General features: G+C 41.1%; 1 protein-coding gene across 1 annotated transcript in view; it reads left to right on the top strand.

Annotated features, from left to right (window-relative positions):
* STRA6 (signaling receptor and transporter of retinol STRA6) overlaps positions 1–14,665 on the top strand; it is a 110,768-nt gene that overhangs the window by 51,333 nt on the left and 44,770 nt on the right. Inside the window, exons 8-11 of the mRNA XM_040413704.1 lie at positions 7,512–7,579; positions 11,333–11,403; positions 11,737–11,798; positions 13,437–13,599. Coding sequence (XP_040269638.1) covers positions 7,512–7,579; positions 11,333–11,403; positions 11,737–11,798; positions 13,437–13,599 — 364 coding nt within the window. The remainder of the gene's footprint in view (positions 1–7,511; positions 7,580–11,332; positions 11,404–11,736; positions 11,799–13,436; positions 13,600–14,665) is intronic.

Genomic DNA, 14,665 nt, shown 5'->3' on the forward strand with positions numbered 1-14,665 from the left:
CCTGAATCACAGTAAGAGACAGACTACAGACTACAGCTAACTGAAGTTCCAGCAGAAGAGGAAGAGTTTCCTATTTATCCAGCCAAGCATAGCAGAGTTGAGAGAGCTACCGCATAGCAATGCTGAGATTGTTGCAGAGAAGTATTTTCCTGCGAAAGTTAAGCCAATACCTGCTGATGACCAATATATAGTTTGGAAGCTGTTTGGATTACCAATTTATGCCAAGTAAAAGCAACTGTTCAATGTTACTACAAGTCTGGACTCCATTTATTCCACTTGTTCATCATCCAAGTTCAACTACCCCCTTATGCACTGCTTCGGACCACTTCACGTCTGGGATCCACGGATATCCAGGTAGGAACACCGTGACACGTGTACATAACATCTACAGAGACTGTAGGCCACCCTGCACCAATCTGGAAATCCTACCTCTGGGTACCAACATTACCATCTACAAAGGGAGCCTTGAGCTTCCGCTGCTTAACCGCAGCTGGCGTCACGTTTACTTGCTCTATAAGAGGGACATATTTCATAGAAACCTCCCAAGTGGCAAGGGATACCCCAGGCGTGGCCTTAGTGGGCCCGTTGCATACTGCTCAGCTGAAAATTAATGTAAAAAACATGTCCTATCAGTGGTCAGTGAAAAGCGGACCAAATATGGGCCAAACATGGATGCAATCCGCGTTGTGTCTGTGATTTTCACAAACCCATAGACTTCAATGGGCTTGTTTGATCTGCATCAGGGACCAAAGTAGTGCATGTCTCTGTGATTTTTTTTCACTAAACCACGGTCAGTAACAAAAGACTGATGTGTGAACAGACACATTAAAAGCAAGGTCATTGAAAAACGGAAATGTGAATGAGGCCTAAGGGCTCATGCACATGTTCACTGGATGTTTTGCGGTCCGTAAATTGCAAATCTGCAAAACACAGATACTAGACATGAGCATTCTGTATTTTGCGGAACGGAACAGCTGGCCCCTAATATAACAGTCCTACCCTTATCCATAATGCGGACAATAATAGGACTATGCTTTTGCTGAACAGACATATGGAAACGGAATGCACACGGGGTCAAAAAAAATACTGACAAGGAAAAAAAATACGTTCATATGCATGAGCCCTAAGGGTACATTCACATGACTATGTGTTTTGTGGTCCGCAAATTGTTTGCTCCTCAATACATGGATACCAGCTGTGTGCGTTCCGCATTTCACGGAACGCACATAGTGATAGAAATGCCATTCTTGTCCACAATTATGAACAAGAATATGACATGTTCTATCTTATTTGTGGGGACTCAGAACGGAAGTACGGATGCGGATAGCACACAGTGTGCTGTCCATATCTTTTGCGGCCTCATGAAACTGAATGGGTCCGCATCCGTTCCGGAACGGATGCGGACCCATAAATACGGTCGTGTGAATGTACCTTAAGGGATCATACACACGGCCGTCGCCCGGCCGTGGCCGCATTGCGGTCCGCAGCACGGGCTCGGCCAGCACACAGTCGTGTGCATGAGCCCTAAGGCCTCTTTCACACGGGCGTCACGGATTTGGGCCGGATAAGATGCGGGTGTGTCGCGGGAAAATGTGCAATTTTTCCGCGCGAGTGCAAAACATTTTAATGTGTTTTTCACGTGCGTGATAAAAATCGGCATGTTTGGTACCCAGACCCGAACCCGGACTTCTTCACAGGAGTTCGGGTTTGGGTTAGGTGTTCTGTAGATTAACATGGTTATAAGGAAAAATAATAGCATTCTTAATACAGAATGCTTAGTAAAATAGTGATGGAGGGGTTAAAAAAAAATATATATTTAACTCACCTTAATCCACTTGTTCGCGCAGCCCGGCTTCTCTTCTTTCTTCTTCTTTGAGGAAAAGGACCTGTGGTGATGTCGCTGCGCTCATCACATGGTCCGTCACATGATCCATCACCATGGTGAGGTGATGGATCATGTGGATTAAGGTGAGTTAAATTATAATTATTATTTTTTTACCCCTCTATCACTATTTTACTTAGCATTCTGTATTAAGAATGCTATTATTTTCCCTTCTAACCATATTATAAAGGAAAATAATATTGATCGGGTCCCCATCTCGATCGTCTCCTAGCAACCATGCGTGAAAATTGCACCGCATCCGCACTTGCTTGCGAATGCTTGCGATTTTCACACAGCCCCATTCACTTCTATGGGGCCTGTGTTGCGTGAACAACACACAAAATAGAGCATGCTGCACGAGTGATGCGTGAAAATCACCGCTCATGTGCACAGCCCCATAGAAATGAATGCGTCCGGATTCAGTGCGGGTGCAATGGGTTCACCTCACGCATTGCACCCGCGTGGAAATCTCGGCCGTGTGAAAGAGGCCTAAGGCTGAGGCTACATGTGTCACACGACATGAAAATTGCGGGACATTGCATCTAATGATTTCAATAGTAACACAGCACAACACAACACATGGCATGGCGCCAATGCAATGCCACAATTGATTTTTCTTGGATATTTGTTCACAGGGCTCAAGTCACCCAAGACTTTGCTATCATAGACCACAATGCAAGTCGCATGCAACTGCAACTTACCTGCAACTTTTCTGTAATTTGGTTGTATTTTTACTGCTAAATCATAGCTTTAAAATAGTCACTTTTTAATAATTACACGACACACCATCATGTAACCCCAGCCTATAGAGGTTTTCCAATAAATACATACTGCTGTGGCCAGTGATTGGCTACAGTCACAGTGGTCATATGTCGGTATGGCATGTCATCAATGAAGCAATATAGACAAAAAATAGACATTTGGGAGGTCATTTATCAAACTGGTGTAAAGTAAAACTGGCTTAGTTGCCCATAGCAACCAATCAGATTCCAGCTCCTTTGGAAAATGAAAGGTGGAATCTGATTGGTTGCTATAGGCAACTAAGCCAGTTCTACTTTACACTTTTGATAAATGACCTCCTTAGATTTTGTTACAGATTTTATTGCACCTGTAAATATATACCATTTGTCTAAAATGTTGATTTTTTGCTATTTGTAAATGGACTTTCTTAAAACCTGATACATTACATTGCACTGTGCTTACCTTGAGGATAGAATATTTGTATTTCAGTCCCCAAAAAAACCTTTAACCCCTTCCTGATCTCCACCGCACATGTGTAAGCGATGTTGGGTCTGTAAAGATGGCACCGGCCCATAGCTCCTGGGTGCCTGCTTCAGGAAGTGGTTAATACAGAATATATAGTTCATCTTATCTATGGACATTGCAGTAAACCTGAAAGAGTGGCCTTATTGTGGACTGACGGTAGGAAAATATTTGTGTGCATTTGGATTAGAAATGAGATTCTTATTAGCAGCACAATGATGTACGGGCGGTAATTACAGAATTGAAATAATTTGCATAAAAGGCATCATCTGTAGGATTTGACTGACGTCTCGGCAGCAGTCACTAGAATCAAACCTGTCTAGAACGCGCGTATTAGTGTGCATGTGTATACCGCAGACTGCCATGATGACACATCTTCCACTTGACTGGCCCGTGTTGCTGGGTAGACATCAGCTTTACCACAGCAACTGGTCTCTTCTCATGTATAGTGGATAATGCTACCAATACACATTCTGTAGGAATATGAAATATAGATTATATTACTGCTTCAATAACAAGCCAGTATTTCCTTAAAATCAACAATATACTGTATTCACAAAGCCATCGCAGGAGGCCGCACATTCTGCCGCCACAGATGTAGTGTTACCTAATGATTGATAATCACATTTTATTTTACCATTGAAACCCATTTTTTGGCGTTCTTCTATGGTATTGTGCATTGGAACACGTGGCCCATCCTGAGATTTGTAGACACTCATGGGGTCATTTATCAAACTGGAGTAAAGTAGAACTGACTTAGTTGCCCATAGCAACCATTTAGCTTCCGCCTTTCATTTTGGACAGCTCCTTTGGAAAATGAAAGGTGAAATCTGATTGATTGGTTGCTATGGGCAACTAAGCCAGTTCTACTTTACACCAGTTTGATAAATGACTCCATCAGTGTACTTCAAATGGAGCGCACATATGGCACCATGGCAACATTTTCGGACTTATTCTTTCAGGGGACAATGCCTCTGTAATATGGCTTGTGATGGAACATGATTTATTTTTCTCATGGATTCACCATAAGGATAGGCCTATACATTTCTCTAGGTACCATGTAATAGATTCGTACACATCCAAGGTACATATCTTTGTACAAGCTTTTAAGGAGGTGGAGTACTACGAAAAGGTAGTGGGGTGACCTCAAGAATTAACATTGTCAAAAGATTTTAGGGTATGGACACAAGGTCAGGTTTCCAAAATCAGGGGTTTCTACACCACCCTCACCACTTTCTGAAAAGGGGGAGTGGCAATGGTGGGGGGGTGATGTGGGCGGAGCCATTGTCCCTGACACATTCACTATCATTTAGGCCAGTTCACTGAAATCTCTGTCAGCCAGGAGCTGGGATACATTTCATTCTAGGCACATGGGCTGCCGGAGGATGCACCAAATTTATGACAAGACCTGTGTCTTGTCATAAGGTAGGGGCCTCCTCCAGTGGTGCAGGGGATATTAAAGACTAGCGTAAAGTGCAACGCTTTGATAAATTCCCCCCATTATTCCTCATGTGTGTTATTTCCTGTAATCGTGATGTCTGACTCCCCTGCTGTGTCTTGTAGGTTTCTGAATAAGAATGTGTCTATGCCATTAAAATGTATTGGTGACAATCACAAACTGTGTTAGGCCTCATGCACACGACTGTGCCGTTTTTTGCGGTCCACAAACCGCGGATCCGCAAAAAACGGAAGCCGCCCGTGTTCCTTCCGCATTTTGTGAAACGGAACGGCGGCTGCCAATATAATGCCTATTCTTGTCCGCAAAGCGCGGACAAGAATAGGACATGTTATATTTTTTTAGCGGGGCCGCGGAACGGAGCAACGGAGGCAGACAGCACACGGAGTGATGTCCGCATCTTTTGCGGCCCCATTGAAGTGAATGGGTCCGCATCCGAGCCGCCATCCGGATGCGGACCCAAACGACGGTCGTGTGCATGAGGCCTTAGCCCAATGTGCAGCATTCTCCTGTTGTCACTCTACCTACCCCAGGCTTCTTCCTGTTTCCTTTGGATGATGTAAAACTATTGCAAACCAGTCAGCTCTGCCATTGCCTGCAGTGAGCAGGGTTTTGGACACTGCCCATGACATGCATGCTGCTGCATAGCCATGGTCTGTAGCCTCTCCTGTGCCTGCAGACCTTTATCTGTGGCTGTCCGTCATCCTACCTGAAATGATGTTTGAAACTTTAAAGGGAACCTGTCATTAACTTTATGGTGTCCATACTAACAGCAGCATAAAGTAGACACAGGTGAGTTGATTTCAGCGGTCTGTCGTTTATAAGTTAAAAGTAAGTGGTTGCTGAGAACCAACATCACAATCATTGCAGACTGGGCCTGGAAAAGAGTCCCGGCCACCTGAGAAGAGTCATGGTTATCCATGAATTCCTGCTCTCCTGCCCACCTGCTGATGACTGACCGGCTTCTACCTAGTTTTCTCCCTTTCTCTCTAGGAGAGAACTGCCAGTCATCAGCAGACGGGTGAGAGAGCAGGAGATTATAATAACCAGGACTCTTCTCAGGTAGATCTGACTCTTTTCCAGGCCTGTGCTGCAATGATTATGATGCTGGTTCTCAGCAACCACTTACTCTTAGCTCATGAGTGACGCACCGCTGACATCAGCATTTCTGTCACTATTTTATGCTGCCCTCAGTGAGGTCAGTATAAAGTTGATGACAGGTTCCCTTTAAGCTCTGCTAGATCTGACCCCATGTGCTTATGTAATACCTCGACAAGTGTGAAGCGCCATGTGGGGAGATACAAGAACGGTGAGGACTAAGTAATGGGGTGCTGGAAATGTTTTCAGGTGGAGTTTTCTTTAGTAAATAAAACATATGATGAGATTTGGGGCACTGTTATTTGCACTACACATGTGGTTTTTGTTCTGTATGGCTATGTAGTACTGTAAACTGTGTGTACATAAGCATGTATGATAAGGCTACTTTCACACTTGCGGTAGCCTTTTCCGCGCTGCCACTAGTCCACCATGCCATCGGAAGTCCAGCCCTATTCACTATAATGGGGGCGGGCCGGAGGTTCGGCTCAGCACGGCAAACATGCCGAGAGGAGACTGGAATAAAACGACAGCATGCTTCGGTTTTTGTACGGCCCCCTCCCCTCTCATGTTTGCCGTGCTGTGGCCAGACCTCCCATTGTAGTGAATGGGACCGGAGTGGACGTCTGGCCAGGCGGTGGACTAGCGGTAGCACAAATCCAGCAGGCTTTTCCCCCACCAGAAAAGGCTACAGCAAGTGTAAAAGTAGCCGTAAGTAAGACGTAATTTTACAGGTTTGGGAATGTTAGGTGGGGAACCCACATGTAATCGGTTTTTAATGACTGTATTGAATCGAATTGAATTAATGACATAAAAGTCTTGTGTCTTGGAAAAAAAAGAAATAAAAGAAAACAGATATATAGATAGATAGATAGATAGATAGATAGATAGATAGATAGATAGATTTAAAAAATGCAAACAGGCAGCACTCTGAGATAATTGAAAAAAATGAAGAAATATTTATTCACCCATGTGGATGGCATCCACATGGGTGAATACATTTTTCTTCACTTTTTTTCAATTATCTCAGAGTGCTGCCCGTTTGCATTTTTTACTTGTTGGGCAATAGTCTAGTCCCATTTTCTATTTTTATTTCTCTTCTTGTGCTGTCATTTTTCTATTTTTTTTAGATAGATAGATAGATAGATAGATAGATAGATAGAAGACAGATTGATCGATAGATAATAGATAGATAGATAGATAATAGATAGATAGATAGATAGATAGATAGATAGATAGATAGATAGATAGATAGATAGATAGATAGATAGATATGAGATAGATAGATAGATAATAGATAGATAATAGATAGATATATAGTATACAGATTGATCGATAGATAATAGATAGATAGATAGATAGATAGATAGATAGAAGACAGATTGATCGATAGATAATAGATAGATAGGTAGATAGATAGATAGATAGATAGATAATAGATAGATAGATAATAGATAGATAGATAGATAATAGATAGATAGATATGAGATAGATAGATAGATAGATAGATAGATAATAGATAGATAGATAGATAATAGATAGATAGATAGATAGATAGATAGATAATAGATAGATAGATAGATAATAGATAGATAGATAGATAGATAGATAGATAATAGATAGATAGATAGATAATAGATAGATAGATAGATAGATAGATAGATAGACTATAGATTGATCGATAGATAATAGATAGTATACAGATTGATCAATAGATAGATAGATCTACCGAACAAGCTGGGATAAGTATATTAAATTAGCTCTGTATCCCTTGTATTTACCAATTATGATTATTTTTTCTGTTTTTATTTTTAGATGTCTGAAAGAGATTACTACCTCAAATACCTGAAAAGCCTTCTGAGACGCAAGGCATCTAAAACCAGGTCTGCAGATTCACTAGAAAATAGATATTATGCAAATATGTGCATTTCTTCAGTTGTCAGATTTGCCTAGACCACTAAATTACTAACATGTGTTTCAAATTTGAGGGGTTAGTGATTCGAAGCAGTAGTCATGGATTCTAGATAATTTATTACTCACTCCCTGAGGCTCATGTAGTGGAAAAAGTCATAATTCAGACTTCAAAAATGACCATGCATGTTACATTTTTAGCTTGTGCTCATGTAGCTGGCAAAATGTTTTTAAAGATGTCTCATGTAATTTAGTTTTATTATGCGATATAACAATATGTTATATTGCTTTAAATGTTGTAGCTATTTCTTTCTTTCTCCTGGGACAGCCATATTGGAGACTAGAGATGAGCGAATTTCATATTTCGAAATTCGTTCACACTTCGTTTGTTGGTTAAAGGTGAATTGCGTTATGGATTCCGTTACCACGGACCATAACGCAATTCTATGACGGAATGCATAACGGAATGCCTTTAGAGGCATTCCGTTATTCATTCCGTCATAATAGAAGTCTATGGGCTGCAAAACGGATCCTTCCCGTTTCCGTTATTCAGGGAAGTCCTCTCCTCTAAAGGCATTCCGTTATGCATTCCGTCATAGGATTGTGTCATGGTCTGTGGTAAGAGAATCCATAACGCAATTCACCTTTAAACAACAAACAAAGTGTGAACGAATTTCATAAGCGGAAATTCGCTCATCTCTATTGGAGACCCATCTTGCATTGTCTGCATAGACAGTACAGCAGGGTGTGTGTGTGTGCTAGATGACAGCTGTAAAGAATTGCAGTCAATGGACAGAGAAGTCATGAGACCAGGTAGTGACAAGCAGGATAGGCACAGAGCCCTGTCTGTTTGTATAGAGTATAGTTCTGCTATTCACTTGTCAGATGGCTCTCCTCATGCTGTCACAAGCTATACAGCAAAGCAGCCACATCAGCTTCAGAAAGTGGGAAGTGTCAGCCAGAAAAGTGGAATATTTTTAAAAAAAATTAACATGGCTAGTCAAATTTTTTTTTATTATTAAATATGTCGTCATTGCATAACGGTCACTGTTTGACATGGTACAGAAATGTATGACACCATATAGCTGTCATATGTAGTCTTGTGCATATGTTGCATAGAGATAATTTAGGGACTTGTTCAAATTTGAGTATGAAAATACAGATAAAATATAATTGCACATTAAGGATTATTTTTTACAATTTGTTCCATCTCTGTTTCCGTATTGTATCCATTTTTGTTCAGTTTGTGTCCTGAGTTGTGTATTTTTCATCCAAGAGATTAACTGTTCTTTTGCTGTTTTTTGCAATGCTGCTAAAACAGAACTTCTCCGCACGTGGGAACTATGGAAATACAAAACATGCATTTTGAAATTCAACCTGTTGAATTCTATAGGCTAAACACAATACCCATACAGATCCAATTTAGACATACTTTGTATGGAAGCAAATGTCATGCACTTAAGGGCTCGTGCACACTAACGTTTCTTGTTCCCGTGTCTGTTTTTTGCGGCCTGTATACAGAATCATTCACTTCAGTGGTGCTGCAAATAAAACCAAAATGACTCAGTGTGCATTCCGTGTCCATATGCCTGCATGGCCGCTCTACAAGAAAGATAGTCCTATTATTGTCTGCATTACGGACAAGGAAAGGGCTGTTTTATTAGGCCCTTCCGTTCTGCAAAATACGCTCTACTGAACCAAGTTTGTGACACCCTTTTCAAAAATTTTGTGGTGTTTTTTTTTCATTCACATAATGTTTTGCTTGGATTTTTTATAGAGAAATCTATGTGAAAAAGTCTGAAAAACGCCACACCCAGAGCTTGCTTAGATTTCATGTGAATTTCATAGTGTTTTTACAAGGTATAAAAAGCCTCAAAAACTTAAGGCCTCGTGCACACGAACGTATTGTCTTTCTGTGTCCGTTCCATTTTTTTTGCGGACCGTATACGGAATCATTCATTTCAATGGGTCCGCAAAAAAAAACCAACGTAATATCGTGTGCATTCCGTTTCTGTATGTCTGTATTTCCATTCTGCAAAAAAATAGAACTTGTCCTATTATTGTCCGCATTACAGACAAGGATAGTGCTGTACTATTAGGGGCCAGCTGTTCCGTTTCGCAAAATAGAGAATGCACACGGAAGTCATCCACTGCAAAATACATATGTTCGTGTGCTTGAGGCCTAAGTGTGTAACTGCCGGTATAGGGTTCTATAGCGATCTAACTTTAGCTCAGTAGAGCACTATTAGGGTCCATTCACACTTCCGCAAAATGGGTCAATTTTGCGGAACAGGATCGGACCCATTCATTTTCAATAGGGCCGGAATGTGCTGTCTGCATCCGCACTTCCGTTCCGCAAAAAAATAGAACATGTCCTATTCTTGTCCGCAATTGCGGACAAGAAAAGGCATTTTCTATGGGAGTGCCAGTGATGTGCGGTCCGCAAAATGCGGAACGCACATTGCCGGTGTCCGTGTTTTGCGGATCTGCAATTTGCAGATCCACAAAACACATACGGACGTGTGAATGACCCTTTATGGATATAAGGCTAGGTTAGGATGTTAAACTGATAACCAGTAGGTTTAGCACAACCCTTAAGTTTGTGTGGTGCCTAACTACATGATCAATGAACAAACAAAACCACACATTGCCATAAATAAAGCTTAAATAACTTCATTTTTATTAATTCAGCATAAAAAAAATCATAAAAATACATAAAAAGTACAAATAGTGCAGGACAGACTGAATACCATGTACTTAATTGTGCTACCACTTATAATAACCAAGTGTATACTCCCCACATGACAATATAATAAGGCCTGTATCACGAAAGAGCAAAATACCTAAGCCCAAGGGGCAAAGAACGAACAAACATCATAGAGAAAACTACTTTGAACACGAACGGAATGAATTGTAATACAGACCAGAGTGATTATAAGTGATAGCACATGGTATTCAGTCTGTCCTGCACTATTTGTACTTTTTATGTATTTTTATGACTTTTTATGGATGTATTAATAAAGATGAAACTATTTGAGCTTTGTTTATGGCAACATGTAGTTTTGTTTGCTTGTTTCACCGTATATAATATAGGTTAGGGTGCTGCCACACACAGTTTTACATTTCAGTTGTGTGCAACCAGAAAGCCACAAAAAACACCTTATTTGGTCAGCGACTTTTGTGCTTTTTTTTTTTAGATGTTTTGAGTTGTTTTTGCCCATATAGTGTGTTTTAGTACCTGCTGTTTTTCCATATTTTTTGGGGGATACATTATGTTTTTTTCATAGGAAATGATGGACCCTAACCCCGTAATGTTACCTCTGTTTAGAGAAGTATGGGTAGATCATATGATACAAAAAAAGGCGTGCAAAAACTGCATTAAAAACACAGGATATAATGGTACTTGCGTGTTTCCAGCAGGACAAAAAACACAATGGATATCTGTGGGTGCGAAAACGGCCAGAAAATGAGGGGAGAAAACAGACCCAGATCGTGCTGTGATTTAAAAAAATAACAGTGACCCAAAATGTCACTAAAAATGCCTATTCAACCTGTGTTTAATATTTCCCATAGATGTTCATACAACATCTGGAGCTGGCATTTTTTTTTTACTAAAAAACGTTGTTGAAATCGCCAGGCCAAAAAAAATGCACAAAAAATGACATCATCAAGAGAAGTATGCATTCCTGTTACTAGCAATCTAACTGTCCATGTCTGTTTTACAGCAAAGACTCAGTCAGCATTGGCTCCCAGGTTTCACTTAATCTCTGCTCCTATCTCTGTTCTTCCAATATAGGTAATGTACTTCTTGTCCCCTTCAGTGTCTTTATAATACTAGGTTAATAAGCCTCATTCACACGTCAGTGTTCGGTCAGTGATTTCCATCAGTGATTGTGAGCCAAAACCAGGAGTGGAGCCTCCACAGACATAATGTATAAGGGAAAGATCTGCACCTGTTCTGTTTAGAGCCCCACCTGGTTTTGGCTCTCAATCACTGATGGAAATCACTGACCGAACACTGACGTGTGAATGAAGCATAATGAGATACAGATCAGAGATACAGACATGATCATGGAGATCATGTTTATGCAAATTCCATACTTCACTACAGTTCTTCTTTTTTCCACAGGTTTTCGCTTATCACAAAGATCCTTACTGGCAGTTACAGTATCTGTATTGTCCGTCTATCAGGTAAAATGTGAGAGGTGATCCTGGAACTGAATTTGGAACTGAAGGAATGGGCTAACTATGTACAGTAAGAGACAGAACTATTTGAACACCCTGCGATTTTGCAAGTTCTCCCACTTAGAAATCATGGAGGAGTCTGAAATTCACATTGTAGGGGCATTTCCACTCTGAGAGACAGAATAAAAAAATAAAAAAAATAAGGAAATCACATTGTATGATTTTTTAAGAATTTATTTGTCTTGCACTGCTGCATTTGGTACAGAAGCCTTTGTTTGCAATTACAGGGGTCAAACGTTTCCTGTAGTTTTTGACCAGGTTTGCACACACTGCTACAGGGATTTGGGCCCACTCCTCCACACAGATCTCCTCTAGATCTGTCAGGTTTCGGGGCTGTCGCAGAGCAACACAGAGTTTCAGCTCCCTCCAAAGATGTTCTATTGGATCTAGGTCAGAAGACTGGCTAGGCCACTCCAAAACCTTGATATTCTTCTTACGGAGCCACTCCTTGGTTATCCTGGCTGTGTGCATCGGGTCGTTGTCATGTTGGAAGATCCAGCCACGACCCATCTTCAATGCTCTGACTGAGGAAAGGAGGTTGTTGCTCAAAATTTCACAATAAATGGCCCCATTCATCCTCTCCTTAATATAGTGCAGTCGTCCTGCCCCCTTCGCAGAAAAGCACCCCCAAAGCATGATGTTACCACCCCCATGCTTCACAGTAGGGATGGTGTTCTTGGGATGCAACGCATCCTTCTTTTTCCTCCAAACACGACGAGTGAAGTTTAGACCAAAAAGTTCTACTTTGGTCTCATCTGACCACATGACTTTCTCCCATGCCAACATGGTCATTGGCAAACTTCAGATGGGCCTGGACATGCGATGACTTGAGCAGGGGAACCTTCCGTGCAATGCATAATTGGAACCATGACGGTGTAGTGTTCTACCGACAGTGACCTTTGAAACTGTGGTCCCAGCTCTCTTCATGTCATTGACCAGCTCCTCCCTTGTAGTTCTGGGCTGATTCCTCACCTTTCTTATCATCAGTGATACCCCACAAGGTGAGATCTTGCATGGAGCCCCAGTCCGAGGGAGACTGACAGTCGTCTTTAGCCTCTTCCAATTTCTAACAATTACTCCAACAGTTGATCTATTTTCACCAAGCTGCTTGGCAATTGCCCCGTAGCCCTTTCCAGCCTTGTGGATGTCCACAATTTTGTCTCTGGTGTCTTTTGACAGCTCTTTGGTCTTGCCCATGGTAGTATTTGGCGTCTGACTGACTGTGGGGTGGACAGGTGTCTTTAAAGAGCTCAGACAGGTGCTACTAAGTTAGATTAATGAGTGGAGTAGAAGTGGACTTTTTAAAGGCACAGTAACAAGTCTTGCTGTTTTGCAGAATTCTTGCTGTTTCTCAGGTGTTCAAATACTTATGTTCAGCAATGCAAGACAAATTAATTATTAAAAAATCATACAATGTGATTTCCTGATTTTTTTAAATTTTTATTCTGTCTCTCAGAGTGGGAATGCAGCTACAATGTGAATTTCAGACCCCTCCATGATTTCTAAGTGGGAGAACTTGCAAAATCGCAGGGTGTTCAAATACCTCTGTTCCTCACTGTAACTCATATTTCATTCCTACAACAGGTGGCCCTCCTTCTTCTGGTAGGATTCCTCCCAACAGTGCAGAAGATGCGTGGTTCTATTAATGCAGAAACTATACTCGTTCTAGGTGGATTTGGATTGACTGTTGATAAGGATAAGGAAAAAGCTGTGGACTACATTGTATACTATATCTGGACAGTGGAAGGTGAGAGACAATGTACTACAAAAATGTAATTCAAAAAGGCCAGACCGGACAATATAGGGTTTGAGAGCAAGTTTCGTCACTCTTCCCTCTGGATTTGCCTCTGATACTGGAACTTGAAACACCTTTAGCATTGTGAAGAAGGGCCAGTCCTTAGACTTAGTGGAATCTTACAACATGCTACTGTATATTTGATATGTGTGAACTCTCCATCTTTTGGGAATAAAGTGCTTGACTGGACCAACTCCTGTTGCTCAGTACCTATCTTCAGTGGTTACTAGCCACTTTTGTGACACATGCATCATCTGTGTTCCACATGCACTGACAGCTTATAAAGGTAATCACTGACAGAACATGGATCTCATCTGTGTTCTGTCAGTTATTTTAATAGACCCAAAGACTAGTGTTGAGCGCGAATATTCGAATAGCGCTTTTTTTTTGCGAATATCGGCACTTCGCTAATTCGCGAATATTTCGAATATAGCACTATAAATTCGCTATCTCGAATATTTGTGTTTTTTTTTTTTCTTGTTATATTTTTTCCTTTCCCACTTCCCAAAAGTAGTTCTTACCTGTACTGAGGATTCCTGGCTTCCTGGCTGCTCCAGTCAGTGCCCGTTGCCGCTTCTGCCGACTTCCGTGCTCATGGAGCGTCCCCATCACCATGGGAACGCCTCCATACTAGAATGTACTGTCGGATGTGAGAATTAAGTTGAAATCGCAATGCGATTACTTCAATTTATATTAATCGAATTGCGATTTCAACTTAGCACTGCTATATTTCATATTCGATAACTTCGTTAATTCTAGCAAGCAGACCCATTAGAAACACAGCTCTAAGTTGAAATCGCAATTCGATTAATATAACTTGAAGTAATCGCATTGCGATTTCAACTTAGACCTGGTTTACTATGGTTGGCTTGGTAGAATTAGCGAAGATGATGAATATGACGAATGTATTCGTCATATTCCTCAAAACGAACATAACAAAGCATTCTCCATTTTCGTTTTAGCTCCATATTCGTCAACTTCGCTAATTCTAGCAATCAAATAGGAAAGTTGACTATAG

This window comes from Bufo bufo, chromosome 1, assembly GCF_905171765.1.
Source record: "Bufo bufo chromosome 1, aBufBuf1.1, whole genome shotgun sequence".
Lineage (NCBI taxonomy): Eukaryota > Metazoa > Chordata > Amphibia > Anura > Bufonidae > Bufo > Bufo bufo.